This window comes from Eptatretus burgeri, chromosome 10 (genome assembly GCF_056783735.1).
Source record: "Eptatretus burgeri isolate ZD-2024b chromosome 10, Ebu_testis_v1, whole genome shotgun sequence".
Lineage (NCBI taxonomy): Eukaryota > Metazoa > Chordata > Myxini > Myxiniformes > Myxinidae > Eptatretus > Eptatretus burgeri.
The window spans coordinates 2,136,540-2,154,259 of record NC_140970.1 but is presented as its reverse complement, the minus strand read 5'-3'; the positions used below and the strand labels follow the sequence as shown (position 1 = coordinate 2,154,259).

Genomic DNA, 17,720 nt, shown 5'->3' with positions numbered 1-17,720 from the left:
TCTTCAAAATTGTGTGTGGTTGATTGCTGGGTCAGGATTAAAACCCAGGCTAGCCAGCTTATAGCAAGCCTGTGTACCTCTCGGCTGTCCTGCCATGATGTGGTGATTCATTGCTTTGTAACCACCGAAAACATTTTTTTATTCATTGTAATCAGCCAATTTATTTTGCCTTCCCACATCCGGAGATGTCCCAGCCAAGAACCGAGCCGCAGTATCACCGTGGAAGCTTGTTGACGAAACTTTAAAAAAAATGAAACGTTTAATATCCCATATATGTATTATATAGGTGTATGTATATTAATATATTCACATTAATCTTTTAGAAAAAAAGTAGATCGCACAAAAAGGTGAAAAACAAACAAACTGTGCTCGCAATTGCCAAAAAAGGACCTCCCTGTGGACTGTATCACTATGGCTTGCAAAAGAGCTTCGATCCCGTTTAGTTAATTATTTTCGTTGCGCTCCATGAAGTTACACTTTCGGCACATTCTTTAATCTTTTCGTCACTCAATATCATTGTCCGAACAGCAAAAAAAGGTTAAGTTTAATGCTTTTCTTGAATAAATACACTTGGTTATAAAAAATCCTTAATTTATTAAAAAAAAAATTTCAGATATCACCATAGATTTTGACATTTATTTAGTCCACAAGATGCAATTCTCAAATTCGATGTAATATTTCGATTATGTACTTTAATTAGTCTGTGAGAGAATATGGTGTTTCCAAGTCAATGCCTGTTTGAATAGGCCGAATCAATATGGCGGATAAGACCCCTGCGAGGTAAACTTGGGCTGGCCACGGATAAGCCTTTCGTGGAGGTAACTTAGGTATAAATTGTCTTCAAAAAGGAGTGTTTAAATTTACCCAAAAACCCAATTTTCATTCTTGCATTTCCTTGGAGTTCTCTTCCTATGCATACAAAATTTGGAGCCCATAGGTTTCATGGTTACACTGTTATTGGTACACGCACGCACACACGCACGCACACACCTCTACATTAAATGGTTCCTCATCCGGTCACTAATTAATGTCTCCAACACCTTTTCCCCACAACTGAACTCAAACGAGCAGTTCTATAGTTCCCCGATATGTCTTTAATTGTGTCTCGATCTCTTTCCCTTTGATCCTACAGCAATCTGTGGACTTGCTGCCATCTGTCATTCTTCTCCTCCAGAAGTCGAATTTATTTCATGCAAATAAATAAATAAATACGATTACACAGTATATGTTGACCATGGCAATGTAGTTCGCGATTGCGTCAGAAAAAAAAAAATGAATTGAGGCTCGTGAAGGTTTCTGCTCTCCCCACTTTGTGTCCAAAGCGTATTGTACAGTAATTTATCGTCGTTGCTTGGTGTATATTGATCCTTTCAGCCTAAAACCGATAATACGACTGAAAATATCGACATATGACCCAGTTCGGGTTGGTGGCTGCGAAGGGGGTGCTGCCTGCTGAAGTACTTGCCCTTGGTGATGGCTCGGCGGCACGGTGGGTTTGGCACAAGTCCTAAACCCTGTAGTAGTCTTCGTTTCTCTTTCTCTCTCTCACTCTCACTCCGAGCTTGTGTCGTTCACGAGTTTTAAATCACAATTTTAATTATATTCCTCCCGTGCGGCCTGTTCGCGTGTTTTGCTCGACTTGTGAGTATTGGCAGCTTGAGGCCCAGATGAGGGCTTCAAATGATGGGTGAAGATGCAGTTACGTAGTGGTCAGGAGTACCTTCAGAACTTTTTAAAATTTAATCCTCCAATTAGGCTATGAGCCAAGGGGGTTGGTCGGTACCATACAGGTGGAGTAAGGCTCATTGTGATTTTTAACAAGATATATGTGTCCCTAGATAGGAAAAAAAAAAGTGATAGCAGTGTATAACTCTCGGCCATCTCTGTGTTATCACCCGAAATATTATTATACGCCCGCTTCGCTTCGCTTTGCTAAAAAAATGTGATATTTGCTAAAATTGGAATAAATATATTTTTAAGGACCACAGAGTGCCAATAATTTGCATACTGGATGCCAACTAATATAGTAATAGAAATGTAGAACATTTATGGGGGTTATTTGTCAAACTTTTGATATAATGACAAAAAATATGTTAAATTTAGTGAAAAGGGTGGCCGAAATCGCTTCGACTTCAGAATTCACATTGTACGTTTTTTTTTGTCAATATTTCAAAAATGAAAACTCCCAGAGTAACATTTGACCTCTCAAAATCTTCGCAAGGAACCACTGCATTGGGATATATCATTACTTTGCAATATGGTGGTTGTTTGGGGCACATATTTTGGCAAAGTTCAACCAAACCCCCTAATTTTGATATTTTGGAACATTTTAGGTTTATTCGTCTACTTTTGGTATCTCAGTGTAATTTTTGGTATTGGCTAGTATCCTAAAGTAGGTATGTAACATCAGGTACATTATATTTCACAATACATGCAAAATTGCTGCACACTCTAGGTTTATCATAATTATGTTATCATTAACTGATCTCTCGAATAAATACGCCTTGTTATTATACATTGTTATTATCAATCAATTTTTAACACAATTGACACAGATTACAGGCATTTAAATTAAACACATACTATATAATGCTTATAAATTGAACCTATCCTTTTATGCATCGGGCTACTTTAAATTACAATGAACGTCATACATATTATACTTTACTCGCTTATAACAGAAAATAAATGTCTGAAATGACATCATGAAAGTGTCCCTCCCTTTTAGATGCGCAGCATGTTTGGCTCAGAACCCGTATTCTTGCTCCTCGTCAGATGGATCATCCTCGTCGAGGCTGTCGTCGTCTGACTCGACAGACAATGGCTGATTGTCGCAGGTGGCAAGTTTACACATGTCTGTACATTTCAGTCCACTGGCAATGCAGACACAACTTGGTAGCTTGCAGCTCCTGGAACAATTACAGGCCAACATATCCAGAAGAGCCTGAGGTGCTGGCTGTCCACTCATCCAGTCCACAGCCAAAGTTGTTCCATCCCGATCATCCCATTTCCATCCTTTTCCAACTGGACTGGGGGTCATTGGGTGCCTCTGAAGGCTTCGTTTCCAAATTGCTACCTGGTAATTGGCCCGCTGTACATGTTTTCGGAAGCAGTCATTGCATGGAGGCTATTGGTGGCTCTCAATCCCGCCCTTCTTCGCACAGAATAGATGGTATCGAAGGCTAGTAAGTTCCTTTTTACCAGACTTGGATGCATAGAGGAGGCATGTGAAATTTTCCAGCTTATCCATAAGCTCCTCGGCCACATTCCATTCTTGTCCCAACTCGGCGAACGTTTCTTGGACCTCTTTGCTAGACCTAAGCAGTTTAAGTGCTCCGAGTTTGCCTTTGCCGGCAAATGTGCTGACAGTGTCGCAACCTGTGTACGCATGCATCCCTATAAGTCCATGACAAACATCTGCGCCCACTGAAGCTGCAATTTTGGTAATGTCAATGATTCGTTTCTGTTCTTTGTTGCCACATTTCTGGAACAATTTTGATGCAATTTCAGTATGAAACGCCAACGCCATGATGAATACGCCAGTGTCATTGGAGCTGATTACGACTGCTCGATATCCAGTCTGTGCAGCATGAGCAACGTGAAGGAAGAGTCGACCATCTGCTTCCTCGTGTGTACTTTGCAGCTCAAGCACCTCCTGGTGTTCTTCCGCGGTTATTTTGTAACACTTGTCTTCAGTTGTTACAAATAAGACCTTTCCATTCAGACGCTTGATGTAATCTGGTTTCCTCCATTCGCTCACCAGAAATGAAATGAGGCTTGACTTATTCCCAACATGGGCCAAGAAACTTCTCCATTGCCTTACAATTTGCGATGCTGTGATGTCCTGAAGCTTCAGTCCAAGTTCCTCTCCTCTGGTGAGCCTTTCACAGTTCTTGATGGATGTATCTTGGTAGGTGTCGAAGACGATGTCGATCCTGTCGCTAGTGCTTCCATCCTTCAGTGCCATCGACAAAACAAACTGGGCAATTTCCCCAAAGTTGACTTGATCCCCTTTCACCTTCTGTATTATGCTCATTCCATCTATTATGGTTGCAGAATGATCAGGAAGTTGGTCAGCTGGGGCTACATTCTTTTGGAGATAACTAGCAAGAGCAGCCTTGTTGGTTTTACGGTGGAGACTTTCTGAGGTTGCGAGTGCCCATGGTAAAGGCCCAGTCACACCTTGACGTTTTAGCCAGCTTATGCCGATTTTTGAAAAATTTGTCTAAAACGCTGGCACACGTCGAATACATTATGGGTAAGTTTTGGAAACATTGAGAGCACGCTGAAAAACACTGCCATACGTCGTAGTACGCTGGCTTTCATCGTTGTACTTTGCGGTTGTCCTCAAATTTTAGCATGCTTGAAATTTTACGACTTATGCCAGCGTATGACTCACAAGTTCTGCTACGCTGGCTATAAGTTGTAGGCATGTTATGCGATCGTTGACACACGTCAACACGCGTTAATTGTAAGTTAATCATAAGTCTAAACACGTCGAGGTAATGTTTAGCGTACCCGAAACTTATTTCTAACCTATGAGTAATGTGTTGTAGGCACGTTAGGCAATTGTTAACACACGTCGACACACGTTACTTGTAAGGTACTCATAAGTCAAAACGTGTCAATGTAATGGTTAGCGTCAGTGTTCCAGACTCCCTGTTTTTTTTTTTTTTTTTTTTTTTCTTCGGCATGACGGTCATGTTGACACTTCGATTTCTAGTGTGGTTATGATTTAAATCGTTGAGTGGCAGCCTATTAATTATATTATATTATAACCGCACTAGAAATCGAAGTGTCAACATGACAGTCATGCCGAAGAAAAAAAAAATAAAAAAAACAAAAAAAAAACAAGGAGTCTGGAACACTGACGCTAACCATCACATTGACGTGTTTCGACTTATGAGTAACTTTTGTCGACGTGTGCCAACGATCGCATATCGTGCGTACAACTTATTCCCATCGCATGCGGAATGTGTGAGGCATATGGCAAGTACGTCGTAAAATGTTTAACATGTTTAAAATTACAAGACGTACTCCACTTACTACGACGTATGATAGCGTACTTTAGCGTTCTATTCACGTATATCAAACTTACCCATACCGTATTCGACGTACGCCAGCATTTTAGACACATTTTTCAGAGGTCGGCATACGCTGGCAAGATCGCCAAGGTGTGACTGCGATGTTGACACTTCCATTTCTCCGGCGGTTATGATTTGAATCGTTGTGCGTCAGCCTTTTAATAGGCTACGCCACGTGATCGTCGGCGATACATGCAGCGCGCTATGCATAAGTTAGACCAGCGTTTCTCAACCTTTTTACCCTTGTGGAACCCTTGAAATAGTTTTCATGTCTCAGGGAACCCCTGCATAAAAATTATTGTATAACATTATTAATATCTAGCTGTTTTATATTTTTATCGTAGTTCACATGGTAAATATAATATATTTTTTTCGGATACCTGGTTGAAGGAAAAAATGACCCTCTTTTGTCAAATTTATTGGCAATGAAAAAAAAAACATACTGCTCGTTTGAGACCTCACACCGAGGTTTTAATTCACAAAAAAAAAAACACACCTCATGTAACTTGATAAACAAAACTTAAACAAATAAAGCTGAAGCAATAAAGGTAAACAGAAGAACTAATCTTGAGAGAGAGAGAGAGACTTCACGCCAGGAAGCACAGAGAAGATAGATGGACACCGTGCATGCGTCCCGTACTTGAGTCAGTCACTCAATGATACACGAATCCGCCGCGTACAGGACGTCCACGAACCAGTGAGGGCGGTTTCACTCTGGCGCCATATAGACATCGTTAAATACATTCCCTATGGTTGTTATAATTGTAAATAATAAAGAGGTTGAAGCCTCTATTATAATAACCAAGGAGTTTCCAACAATATGCCGTACGTGTATAGTAAAATTACGAATATTACATCAAACAAAAACTACTCAAAAATACAGTAGCCTATTTATTACTGTTTCTCTCGGAACCCCAAGCGACCTCTTGCGGAACCCTCGGGTTCCGGGGAACCCCGGTTGAGAAACACTGAGTTAGACTATCGTTGGGCATAGGTTGTGAACACCGACAACAGGCTAAGCATTCGTTGGTATAAGTTATCTATAAGACAACGAAACGTTCTGTGTCCGTTACTAATATGTTATGCATACGACCAACTCGTTATGAATACGTCCGAATCTTAAAAAAAAAACATCAAAAGTTCAGCGTAAGCCAGCGTTTTACATACATTTTGATGTTGCCATTGCGACCAAACAATGCTCTGTCAGCTTGAAGAATCACGGATCTGCCACTCATTTTGACTTGTTTCTTCTTGCATAAATTACTGAAGGTTTTCAGTTTGTTCATTTTCATTGGATCATGAAAGCGTTTGATTGGTGGGTCCTTCTCGAGTCTCTCAGCTTTGAAGTTTGTGTAGCATTGAACTCCAATGTCTCTGGCATTCTTCAAATCCGAGCAGATATCTTCGGGGGCTTTTTATGCTGTCGAGATACTGATAAGTTCGTGGGCTTCTTCAAATGGATTTACCCAGCTCTTCACCAGATGTATGATTGTCGAAACAGCATCCTCATCTTTCCTCACACGCGTTTCGTGCAGGTCAGCATGTGGAACATTTGATCCGTCTTCATGTACCATTTCCCTCATCTGACCAAGAAAGGCACTCCTGTGTTCTGCAGTAATGTAATAGTGCTTGACTGCTCCTGATTTCAGACTAAACCTTGTTGTGCCTCCTGGGGTGTGTGTCCTTGTTCACAGTGACTTCAGTCGTTTGGTCAACGGGAATGCGTCCAAATGTATTGTGACTGGATAGTTGAACAGAGAACGAATCACCCAAGAAGGCCTGGTACACAGCTGGATGATTGGCTGCCAGATTGGCCATCTCAGCATAATACGCTCGGTAGGTATCATGCATAGTTAAATCTGTCGTATGCAAAACACCAGGGGATCATCTTGTGGATAGCAGAGAGATGCAAGAGCCAATTTCCTTCTCAAGCAGCACGCAGCAGGGCAAGCAAGATGTTTTCAACAATGTCCATATAAGACATCCAAAAGGCTGAGAGTTCTCCATTTTCATGCCGAAGATGGTCTAAGAATTCGTTCCAGGTGGTGACTAACTCCGTGTATTTGGGGTTTGCCAGAAGACTGTCAAATTTCTGTTGACACATATGTTCAACCAAATCACTCACTTTTTCTGACACAGACGTTATGTTGTTCTTTTCTTCTGGTTTGTTTTTCTCAACCCATGGAATGAATGCCTCCCATGCTAGTCTCATGAATGCTTCATACACAGACTTGTGCACATGCACTGCGTGGTTGTACATCTTCCCAGAAAACACACTGGCAAGTGAGCCTTCCGCTGTGAGGTTTGTTTCTATGCACAGGTCCCGGAGACCAGGATCTTGAAAACGAGCTGCTAGAATTGCGAGTATATTGCAGACTGTATGGAAAGTACCCAGACGGAGAATGATTCGTTAATACTTGTCAGTGTGTTTCCAGATGATTTCGTCATGCTTTAGCGTATAATGCCTGGTCCAACACTATGACAATCTCCTCTAACTGTAGTGCCTTCCTCACAAGTTCTGACTGGTTTAATATTTCAGCGACTGTAGTCAATTCCGTAGCTGGAGCATTGATCGTGGGCATATAACCAACAACATCCTTTGAGACTGTCAGAGAATCTCTGGTGTTTATATTGAAACCTGTCCAGCTTGGTATGCGCTGCTTCTCTGCGTCGGTCATTCGAGCAAGTATCCAGATAAGGTTTTTGTTCATAGGTGTGCACTCTGTTACTATGCTCGTGTCTGTTGTGAGCGACTGTGGTCCAACGCGCTGTCCAGCAATGTATGTTGTCAATTCGTGATCAGAGACATCCAAATATCTTTGCTTTTTCTTGGCTATCTCAGGAAGCGCTTGTTTTGGAAGATGTGGTCCATAAACTCTGGCCTGTACCACGATACCATTCACACGATGTGACGTTCCCTTTCCACTCAATGTTTCTTCCAATCTATCAATGTTGTCCCATGCCAAGTTGGTAAACGTAGATGGTTGAATACTTGTTGGTATGAGTATCTGCTGATTTAGATTAGCTGCGAGCTTCTGTAAGCACAAGGCTGTGTCATTTTCTTCCAGCTGGGAGTAAGATATCCCATGGCCTAATCTGTTCAACGTCTGTATTTACTCTGTATTCTCAGTGTGTTTTAACCATGTATGGAAGCAGTATATGTTTTGGTGGCTTCTGCATACCACATGTCACTGCATATACCACATCTTGACTGAAGGATTCCGTGAGCATTGTTACTCTCCATGAAGGGTGTTTGTGTTCTGCATCACCAGTTTGTAGACCGATCAGAAACCGTCGAAGATATTCTGGTGCAGTGAATGATTCCTTCTCCACGTCGGAGGGATGATAGGGCCAGGTTGTTGGTTTTTTCTCATCCTTTATTGTTGCTCTCAAAAATGACGATGACTGATCAATGATCTTCGAGATATTTGTTGATTTATCTAAACAAGTTTTCAGCTCCCTTTCCATATCGCAATACTCACTGACGATGCATTGTTATGCAATCAGGTACAACAACAAGTTTTTCTTTTGTGTCAGTGAAAATCTCAATACAGTCTCCCAACTCCTGTTCCAATTTCCGACAGAGATGTTTCTTGGTGGATTCTGTTAGACTATGTATGCCTCTGGCAGACATCATCGTTCGCAGTTTCTCTGTAAACGTTGTAACTCTGACAATTTGCTTGTTGGGAACGATATCAGTTCGTATATAATGAAACAGTTCTGCATATGATTCGTCTTGCTTTTCGCGATAAATATCATTCTCCTGAGAAGGAGCAGGCTCTGTATCGAGACCAGGTGCTGATCTTGTGTAGTCCTTGTAGCAGGAAGCATGATAATGTGCTTCAGCAGCAACTATGTCCCTACTCGTTATGGCTAAATGCTTAGTGTCACACTTGCGGACTGCACAAGCTCGAAGCTTCTGGTCCGATCTCAACTCCACAGATTGGACTAGTTTTTCCCGAGTTGACGTTCCCTTGTATCTCTTGACATTTTCGCAGAAAATGCATGTGTAGTCATAGATGCGTGATTCTGATGAGGATCGTCTTGCCGGTCGCTAAGCATTGGAACACCCAGCAACAGCTTCCACAGTTGAGCTTGGATCTGTTTTACGTTTAAGGGCTTCCATATCTCTCTTCATCGAAAAAGTGTCCTGCATTTTCTGTGGTGGAAGATCACTGGAATCTCCTTGTCTGTCACCGATTTAGCAATGTCAAGTATAAGGGAGTGATCTCTTACTTTGAGCAGCATTTATTAGGGTTTTCCATGATTCAAAACTTTGTGGACTGGTAAGTTGTTCATTTGGATCACTACTCAGGGATTCCTTGTGAATTATAGTCTCTTCCAGTTGGCTCTTCGGCCTCATCTCTGGTTTGTTCTTCCATTGCGATTGTACTAGCAACTATACATACTGGGCAAGCACTAGCACCACCACCACCACCACCATTACCACATTACCTGGAATGACAAAAGGAAATAACAATTTAGTTGGGTAATACAGATGGAAATACAGTAATGTTTAAGGCTATCCACTACTTTTAGGCATTTTTAATATATGTAGATGTTTCAATTTGTGAAATATTGCATCTGGGATGTTACATATTTATCTAGTTTTTTTTTTGTAATATTAAATAGTTAAACCAAAAATTACACCGACATACCAAAAGTAGACTAATAAACCTAAAATGTTCAAAATCTATGTTTTGTTCCAAAATATCAAAATTAGGGGGTATGGTTGAACTTTTCCAAAATATGTGCCCCAAACAACCACCATATTACAAAGTAATGGTATACTCCAATGCAGTGGTTCCTTGCGAAGATTTCGAGGGGTCAAATGTTACTCTGGGAGTTTTCATTTTTGAAATATTGACAAAAACGTACAATGTGAATTCTGAACTCGAAGCGATTTCGGCCACTTTTTCACTAAATTTAACATTTTTTGTCATTATATCAAAAGTTTGACAAATAACCCCCATAAATGTTCTATGTTGGCATCCAGTATGCAAATTATTGGCACTCTGTGGTCCTTAAAATAATATTTATTCCAATTTTAGCAAAGATCACATTTTTTTGGCGAAGCAAAGCGGGCGTATAATAATATTTCGGGTGATAACATGGAGATGGCTGAGTTATACACTACTATCACTTTTTTCATATCTTGGGACATATATCTTGCTAAAAAATCACAATGAGCCTTACTCCATCTGTATGGTATTTGGGGGGTCTTTCCACTCTCCGTTTGGGTATCCGTTTGGGTTTGGGTATCCCATTTGGGGGGTATCAATTTGGGGGGTCTGGCTCATAGCCTAAATTCTGTTCTCTGTCTCTCTGTCTCTGTCTCTCTTTTTTTTTCTCTCGTTTCCTCTTCCTGAGTTATTTGCATCACTTAAGAGAATAGGATGATTATTAGGACTGTATAATAATCATAATCATACAAATAATATATTTGGTTATTGTTTGTTTAAATGATGTTTTTAACTATATATATATATATATATATATATATATATATATATATATATATATATATATATATATATATATATATATATATATATATATATATATATAAACCTATTTTCGATTAATATACCAGGAATACTGTACGAGAAAGTGGGAACTCACAAAATAAAAATTTAACCCAATCACGGCTTTGCCACGCCCCCATTGCTTTTGTGGTCCGTCTTTTATCTATTTATATGAGGTCCGTCTAAAAAGTATCGGGACTGAGCTTGCAGTGTGCTCCACTTACACAACTTGAATGAACGGGTTGCGACACAGTCTTTCACAACATTCCAGCAATATATATGATTGGTGATGGTTGACTGCGCTCATTGTGTGATTTTTTTTTTTTTTTTTTTACAGGTCGTGCTTTACACGTTGTCTAGTCTGAGTTGTCGCGCTATGAGTCGTGAGCAGAGAGCCAATCTGAAGTTTCTTGCCAAGCTTGGCAAAACACCTTCCGAATCCTTCGCAATACTGCAGCAAGTCTACGGGGAAGAAACGATGTCACGTACACGTGCATTTGAATGGTACAAGACGTTCAAAGAGGGACTGGAGGAGGTTGAAGACGATCCACGGTCTGGAAGACCTTCAACGAGCAGAACGGCGGACAACATCGAGCGTTTGAAGCAGATAGTGCGTGCAGAGCATCGACTCATGGTGCGAATGTTTGCTGAGGAAATTTCCATCAACAAGGACACTGTCTCGAGCATCATCACTGAAAATCATGAAATGCGCAAGGTGTGCGCAAAGATAGTCCCCAAGCTGTTGTCCGAGGACCAGAAACAGCAAAGAGTCACTGTCTCTCAAGACATTATCGAGCGCCTCGTGGACGATCCAGACCTGCTTGGGAGAGTCATTCCTGGCGATGAATCATGGATATTCGAATACGATCCCGAGACCAAACGGCAGAGTCGTCAGTGGAAAAGTCCGGAATCACCAAGACCAAAGAAAGCAAAGATGTCGAAGTCGAAGGTCAAGGTGATGCTCATCGCGTTTTTTGACATTAAGGACATCGTCCACTTTGAGTTTCCACCACAGGGTCAAACAGTGAATCAATACCTGTACAAGGAGATCCTCCGACACCTCATGAGATCAGTCCGGGACAAGAGGAGGGATCTGTGGGAGAACAACGCCTGGTTGCTCCACCATGACAACGCCCCTGCTCACAGTGCCCTGAGCATCCGACAGCTTACAGTTTCTGGCGGAGAGGAACTTGCCAACTCTGGAGCAACCCCCGTATTCGCCAGACTTTTCCCCTTGTGATTTTTTTCCTATTCCCCAAGCTCAAGGGGGAAATCAAGGGGACCTGATTTCCTCATGTGGAGGCCATCAAAATGGCCGTGACGACGGAGCTCCGGAGGATTCCAGAAGAAGCCTTCCGGGGGTGCATCGAAGCGTGGAAGAAGAGGATGGACAAGTTTGTGAGACTGGAGGAAAACTATTTTGAAGGGGACAAGCTGTGATTTCAAAATATTTTTTGGAATAAAATTTCTGTGAAGTCAGTCCTGTTACTTTTTAGATGGACCTCGTAAGGCGTTCACCTGCAACTTGATGTAGTATTGTTCTTCCCCTTGGGCTGGCACAACTGTCTCGCATCATGCTCAGCTTTATGCCATGGAAGCCATTGCTTTAAAAATCAGTGGTATCTGCCATGAAGAAGCTGTGTCTCTTGGCCTATTGCTTTTACATTGTAGACAGGTCAGTGGTCTGTCTTCAACCAGCTCCTTATTACCTTCGCCAAAGGAGAGGGTATTGCATTTGGGTTTGTTAGTTGTCAAAAAAAATTTTTTTTTTGACAAGTATGTTGATCGCCTCCGTTTGTGTGTGTGTTTGTGTGTTTGTTTGTCTGTCTGCTCACCTCCAGCCCAAACAGTTCAACTGATCATTCCAAATTTTTCAGAGATTAATGTCGTTGACCCTGCGATGGTCCCGCCTTGAAATTTCAGAAAATTCCGTTGACCAAAAATGTCTACATAGGCGAATAGGTCAATTTGAGCCTAATTTTCTAAAATCCTCAAATTTCATTCGATTTACTTGAAAGTTTAACAGGATTTGCATATCAGGTCAGTGAATTCAACCACCCATTACATTTGAGGTTACCACCCATTACATTCAACCACCCATAAGCCAATAGGTCAACATTGGCCATAAGGTCAACCCAAAATAGGCAAAAATTTTTTTAACTGTTTCTAAAATTGTCAATTTTCAACTGATCGACTTGAAATTTGAAGATCATTTGCACATCAGGTCGTTGAATTCAAACACCTATTAATTTTGACATCAACATAGGCCAAAAGGCCAAATTGGGCATTTGCATATGAGGTCACTGAACTCAACCACATTAATTTTGAGGTCAACATAGGCTAAAAGGTCAACATAGGCCAAATTTTCTGAAATCCTCAATTTTCATCCGATTGACTTGAAATTTGAAAAGCATTTTCATGTCAGGTCGCTGAATTCAAACACCTACTAATTTTGAGGTAAACGTAGGCCAAAAGGTCAAAATAGGCTTAAAAGCAAATTTGGGCTAAATTTTCTAAAATCCTCAATTTTCATCCTATTGACTTGAAATTTGAAAAGGATTTTCATGTCAGGTCACTGGATTCAACTACCAATTAATTTCAAAGTTAAAAGATCAACACAGGGCCTAATTTTTAAAATTGATAGATAGGGCCAAAAACTAAATATTTCACTATTTCTCAAGAAGTTGTGGATGAGTTATGACAAAACAAGGTGGATGAGTTGAATAGGTGACAAGAACAAGTGGATTGGATTTTGTTTCAGATCCAGCCCATCACTGGCAGAGGTATGCACTCTACCGAGTGCCGTTCTACTTTGTGCTGTTTTGCCAAGTTGTCACTCTGAGTGATTTTTCATTGGGTGGTTGCTCGACTACAGTTATTTTCAGGTTTTCCATCTGTCTGTTTGTATGTATGTAATGGACAGCTCTGGAGGTCAGAGGAGTCAACCGATTTTGATGAAACTTGACTAGTAGGTTCATACCAGGATCTAGTTGTATGCTTTTGAGCACCGTTGCAATGGACGCCACCGTTGCTGAGCAACGGGACTTTGAAATTTTTGAAAAAATCCGAAAAATATTTATATATATATTTTTCGAAAATCAAAAATCAGCTTCCTCGCTTTTGTGCGCACTATAATCAACCTCTTTGTCAAAAATTTTCAGCCCGATCCGTCAAATCTGTATGACTAGTATGCAATTATATAGCGACCACCCACGTCGCCTACCGGCTTGTTACTTGGCGAAATCCTCGATTTTGTCAAGTATGTTGGTCTGTTCCGTTTGTTGGTTTGTTTGTTTGTCCGGTCATCTACAGCCCAAACAGCTGGACCAGTGGTTCTTAAAATTTTACACCTGATAGGCAATCCACTTGAGACGGTCCGCGTCCAAACCCCGTCTTAATCGGACTAAACTTCGCGACGTGACGTCACACAACGTGAAAACACATTTTTGGACATAACTCAGTGACTGGAAGTCGTAGCGACTTCCTGTTGATGCCAAGACAAACTTCAATGGAATACCTAAATGTTTTAAAATGCATGTTAGTACAAATTATGCACAGTTTTCGCAAGCGTATGACGTCAAAGTTTTTAGCTATTGGCGTGATTTAAAAAAAATTCTATTCGTTCTACAGGTCACAATTCTTAACCGATTTGGATGAAATTTTAACAGCTGATAGAAATCCACAGTGCTAAAAGATATGTGACTTTTGGTGATGTTCAAGATCAGGATCTGGATTCTTCAACACTTTATATTATTTCCCATTATAAAGCAATGGGTAATTTTGTGAATTACACATGGCTATTTCTCAAACAGTTTTGCACTTATTATATTGAAACTTATACTGTCTATTTATGCATGTGGTATTAACATATGTACAAAGTTTGATCGAAATTGACCCAAGGTCAAGGTCAGGGTCACCAAAAACATGAAAAACAGACATAAAATACATATTTTTGTTTTACAACATATTTCAAACCTGATAACGGGATCGTAAAGCTGGTTGAAAAGCAATGTTCCTAGGTATTTTCAAATATTTTCTACGATCAGAATGAAGGCAACAAGCACCGATGATAAGTTGTTGAATGTCACATGGTGGCTTTAAATGAGTTGTGAAAATTTTCAATCTGCTGCCGTTACCATGACATCGCGCGCCTGATAATTGTTATTTGTGACGTCGCGTCATTTTATTAATGTACAAACAAATAAACACCACACATTCCATGACATTACAGCTTGGACCACCACACGGAAAGGTCAACTAATTTGCCAAGTGTCGTGCTAAGCACGATTTTTCATTTTTTTGTTTGTTTGTTTGTTTGTCCGCACAATACTTTAATGTGTTTCTCCACAACTGGTGGGTGAGCGCTGCCGCTCGCCACGTCGCCACAGGGCGAATCCCCCTTACCTGTGGCTAATATTTTAAACCACCCATTAGCCACTGTGGCTAATCCATGTTTTAGTGATTTTTTTTACCAGCTTTAGACGAATTTTGGGTGATTTTAGCACAGAATCCAACCTTCGTTGAGACGGCCGCCATTTTGTATGTTTTGATTACGGGAATCACCCATGATTTCGTACAAGCTTATATATACTAACTTTAGTAGTTTTAAACTAGTTTCGAGTAAAAAAAAAATCGACCGAAATTACGCATGATTCCCATGATTCTGTCTCAAAATTTTATTTTCATTTTTTTGAAAAATTTTTTTTTTTCCGGAATGATTCAGCGCTACGCCGCGCTACATGCTTCGTTGGGTCAGTGGTTGCCAGGTGAGTTTTGACACAATCAGTAGTAGTACCTGTAGTAGGACGAGTTTGGATGAGTGAGTTTGATGGGTGACTTTGGTTGGTTGGATGAGTGAAGTTGATGGGTGAGATTGGTTGTATGAGTGAGTTTGATGTGTGACATTGGTTGGAAGTGTGTTTGATGTGTGACATTGGTTGGATGGAAGTGTGTTTGATGTGTGAGATTGGTTGGATGAGTGAGTTTGATGTGAGATTGGTTGGATGAGTGAGTTTGGCATGAGGTTGGTCCAATCCTGGTCCACAACCACCCCCATCCCCCACTACCACCTACAAAAGACACACACACACACACACACACACACACACACACACACACACACACACACACACACACACACACACACACACACACACACACACACACACACACACACACACACACACACACCACCATCCCTCACAATCACCACCTCCCCTGATGGTCGTTCATTCAACCAATCTCACTCATCCAACCAATCTGAACAATCCAACTCACTCATCCAACCAACCTCACCCATCAAACTCACCCATCCGCCTTAAAATTAACTGATTATTTCATATTGCTAAAAAAAAAACTTTTGAATAAAATATGTGGCTATTTCCTTTCTCCTGTGGCTAATCATTCTAAACCTGGATTAGCCACAGTGGCTAATTCCTTTTGAAAGCCAGCGCACACCCAGAACTGCTTGTCTGATTGAGACATTTTCACCATTGGTGTGACTACTCATGTAGAATGTTTTAGTGATAATTATGATGTCATAGGTCATGTGCTATGGTAGCCATGTTGGACAAACCGAAAAAAAATTCGACCTCTATCTCTGAAGCTGCACTAATGAAAAAATTGATACTTGGCACAAAGTAAGTACTCATGGGGAATAAGTATGATTTTTTTAATGACATCATCGGTGCCTTCGTTATGACGTCGTAATTGCATATATGTAGAACGCTATATCCGATCAGTATGAAAAGTTTTGAAGGTCATCTCGGGATAAAAGTCATTGTGGTAGTGTGATTCGGCAGCCATATTGTTTTTTGGGGGTTTTTTTTTTTTTGGTAGCCATATTGGCTACCCCTCCCGGTTTGGGAGCCATATTGGATTTAAGAAAAATATTAAATAATGTTTTCTCTGGAACCGCTTCATCAATCAAAATGAAACTTCACATTTATGATCAAATGGTGATGGGGCATACAAGTTTTATATTTCAACTTGATTGGACACATGGTCTTGGCAGCCAGAATTATTTAAAGGTCCCATGTCACAAAAGTACTGAAATTGCATATTTATATATATATATATATATATATATATATATATATATATATATATATATATATATATCCTATAGGAGTTTTTCATCGTGATTTCGGATCTGACAATGTTTTTTTCACAATACTCGTTCTGTAAAATGTAAAATTTAAAAAACAAACATCTTTGGGAACGCCCCTAAAAATTCTGCCGAAATCTACAGAACGACGCGTAACCCACATGATGTCATCTCCAGAACATTCAATATTCAATAATATTCAACCACCCTCACCAGCTCACCCACACTCGAGGGACATGGACTGGACAGGGCGTGCTTGCCCCGCCTACTCATCCCCCGCCCCTGCCCCATTCCCCCCCACCTCCCACCCATACCTTCAATTTGCTTACCCCAGCCCAAAAATTGAAATACCCTGGCGCCGCCCCCGCCCCTTCACTCCCCGCCCCGGTCTCTTGATTCCCCGCCCCACTTGCCCCCGCCCCCTATCCACCCCCTCACACTCAACCCCGCCTAATTCACCCCAGCCCCCGCCCACTCATCCCCCACCCCATTCCCCCCGTCTCCAGCTTTCAATTTGTTTACCCCCGCCCAAAAATTTGCTAACTTGCCCCCCCCCCGCCTCTTCACTCCCTGCCCCCGTCTCTTCATCCTCCGCCCCCGCCTCTTCACTCCTTTCCCCCCCGTCTCAACAAAAAGTGTTTATTCTGCTTCAGAGTTGAAAGTTGACTATTGCCACTATGTGCGATGCACTCACAGGTATGAAGTTTCTTTCAGTCCAGGTCACATTCCCGAGAAAAACGTGATGCGACCGCGAGGAGGAGCACAAAATTGGTCCTTCAGTATTAATATATAGATACAATGTTTCTTGCATTTTTTTGTGTCAAATTCACATTCCGAGGTAGTCAGCATGTGCAGAAGAGGGTTTTACATTGCAGACGCTATTTTCGAGGAGTGGAATTACACCTCTCAGCGGTAACGGTCTGAGGAAGACAGACGTAATGACGTCAGCGAATGACCGATGATGTCATGACGTCCTGACACCTCTCAGCGATGACGTCACACGTC

At 41.1% G+C, this 17,720-nt stretch overlaps 1 protein-coding gene across 2 annotated transcripts in view; it reads left to right on the top strand.

Moving 5' to 3' along the window:
* Window positions 1-1,267: 1,267 nt before the first annotated feature.
* FUNDC1 (FUN14 domain containing 1) overlaps window positions 1,268-17,720 on the top strand; it is a 62,691-nt gene continuing 46,238 nt past the window's right edge. Inside the window, exons 1-2 of one of the 2 annotated variants that reach the window (XM_085896825.1) lie at window positions 1,268-1,489; window positions 10,947-16,660. In XM_085896825.1, coding sequence (XP_085752951.1) covers window positions 10,986-11,849 — 864 coding nt within the window. In that variant the 5' untranslated portion in view covers window positions 1,268-1,489; window positions 10,947-10,985 and the 3' untranslated portion in view covers window positions 11,850-16,660. Of the gene's footprint in view, window positions 1,490-10,946; window positions 16,661-17,720 lie in introns of those variants that run through there. The other variant, XM_085896826.1, reaches the window with a different exon arrangement.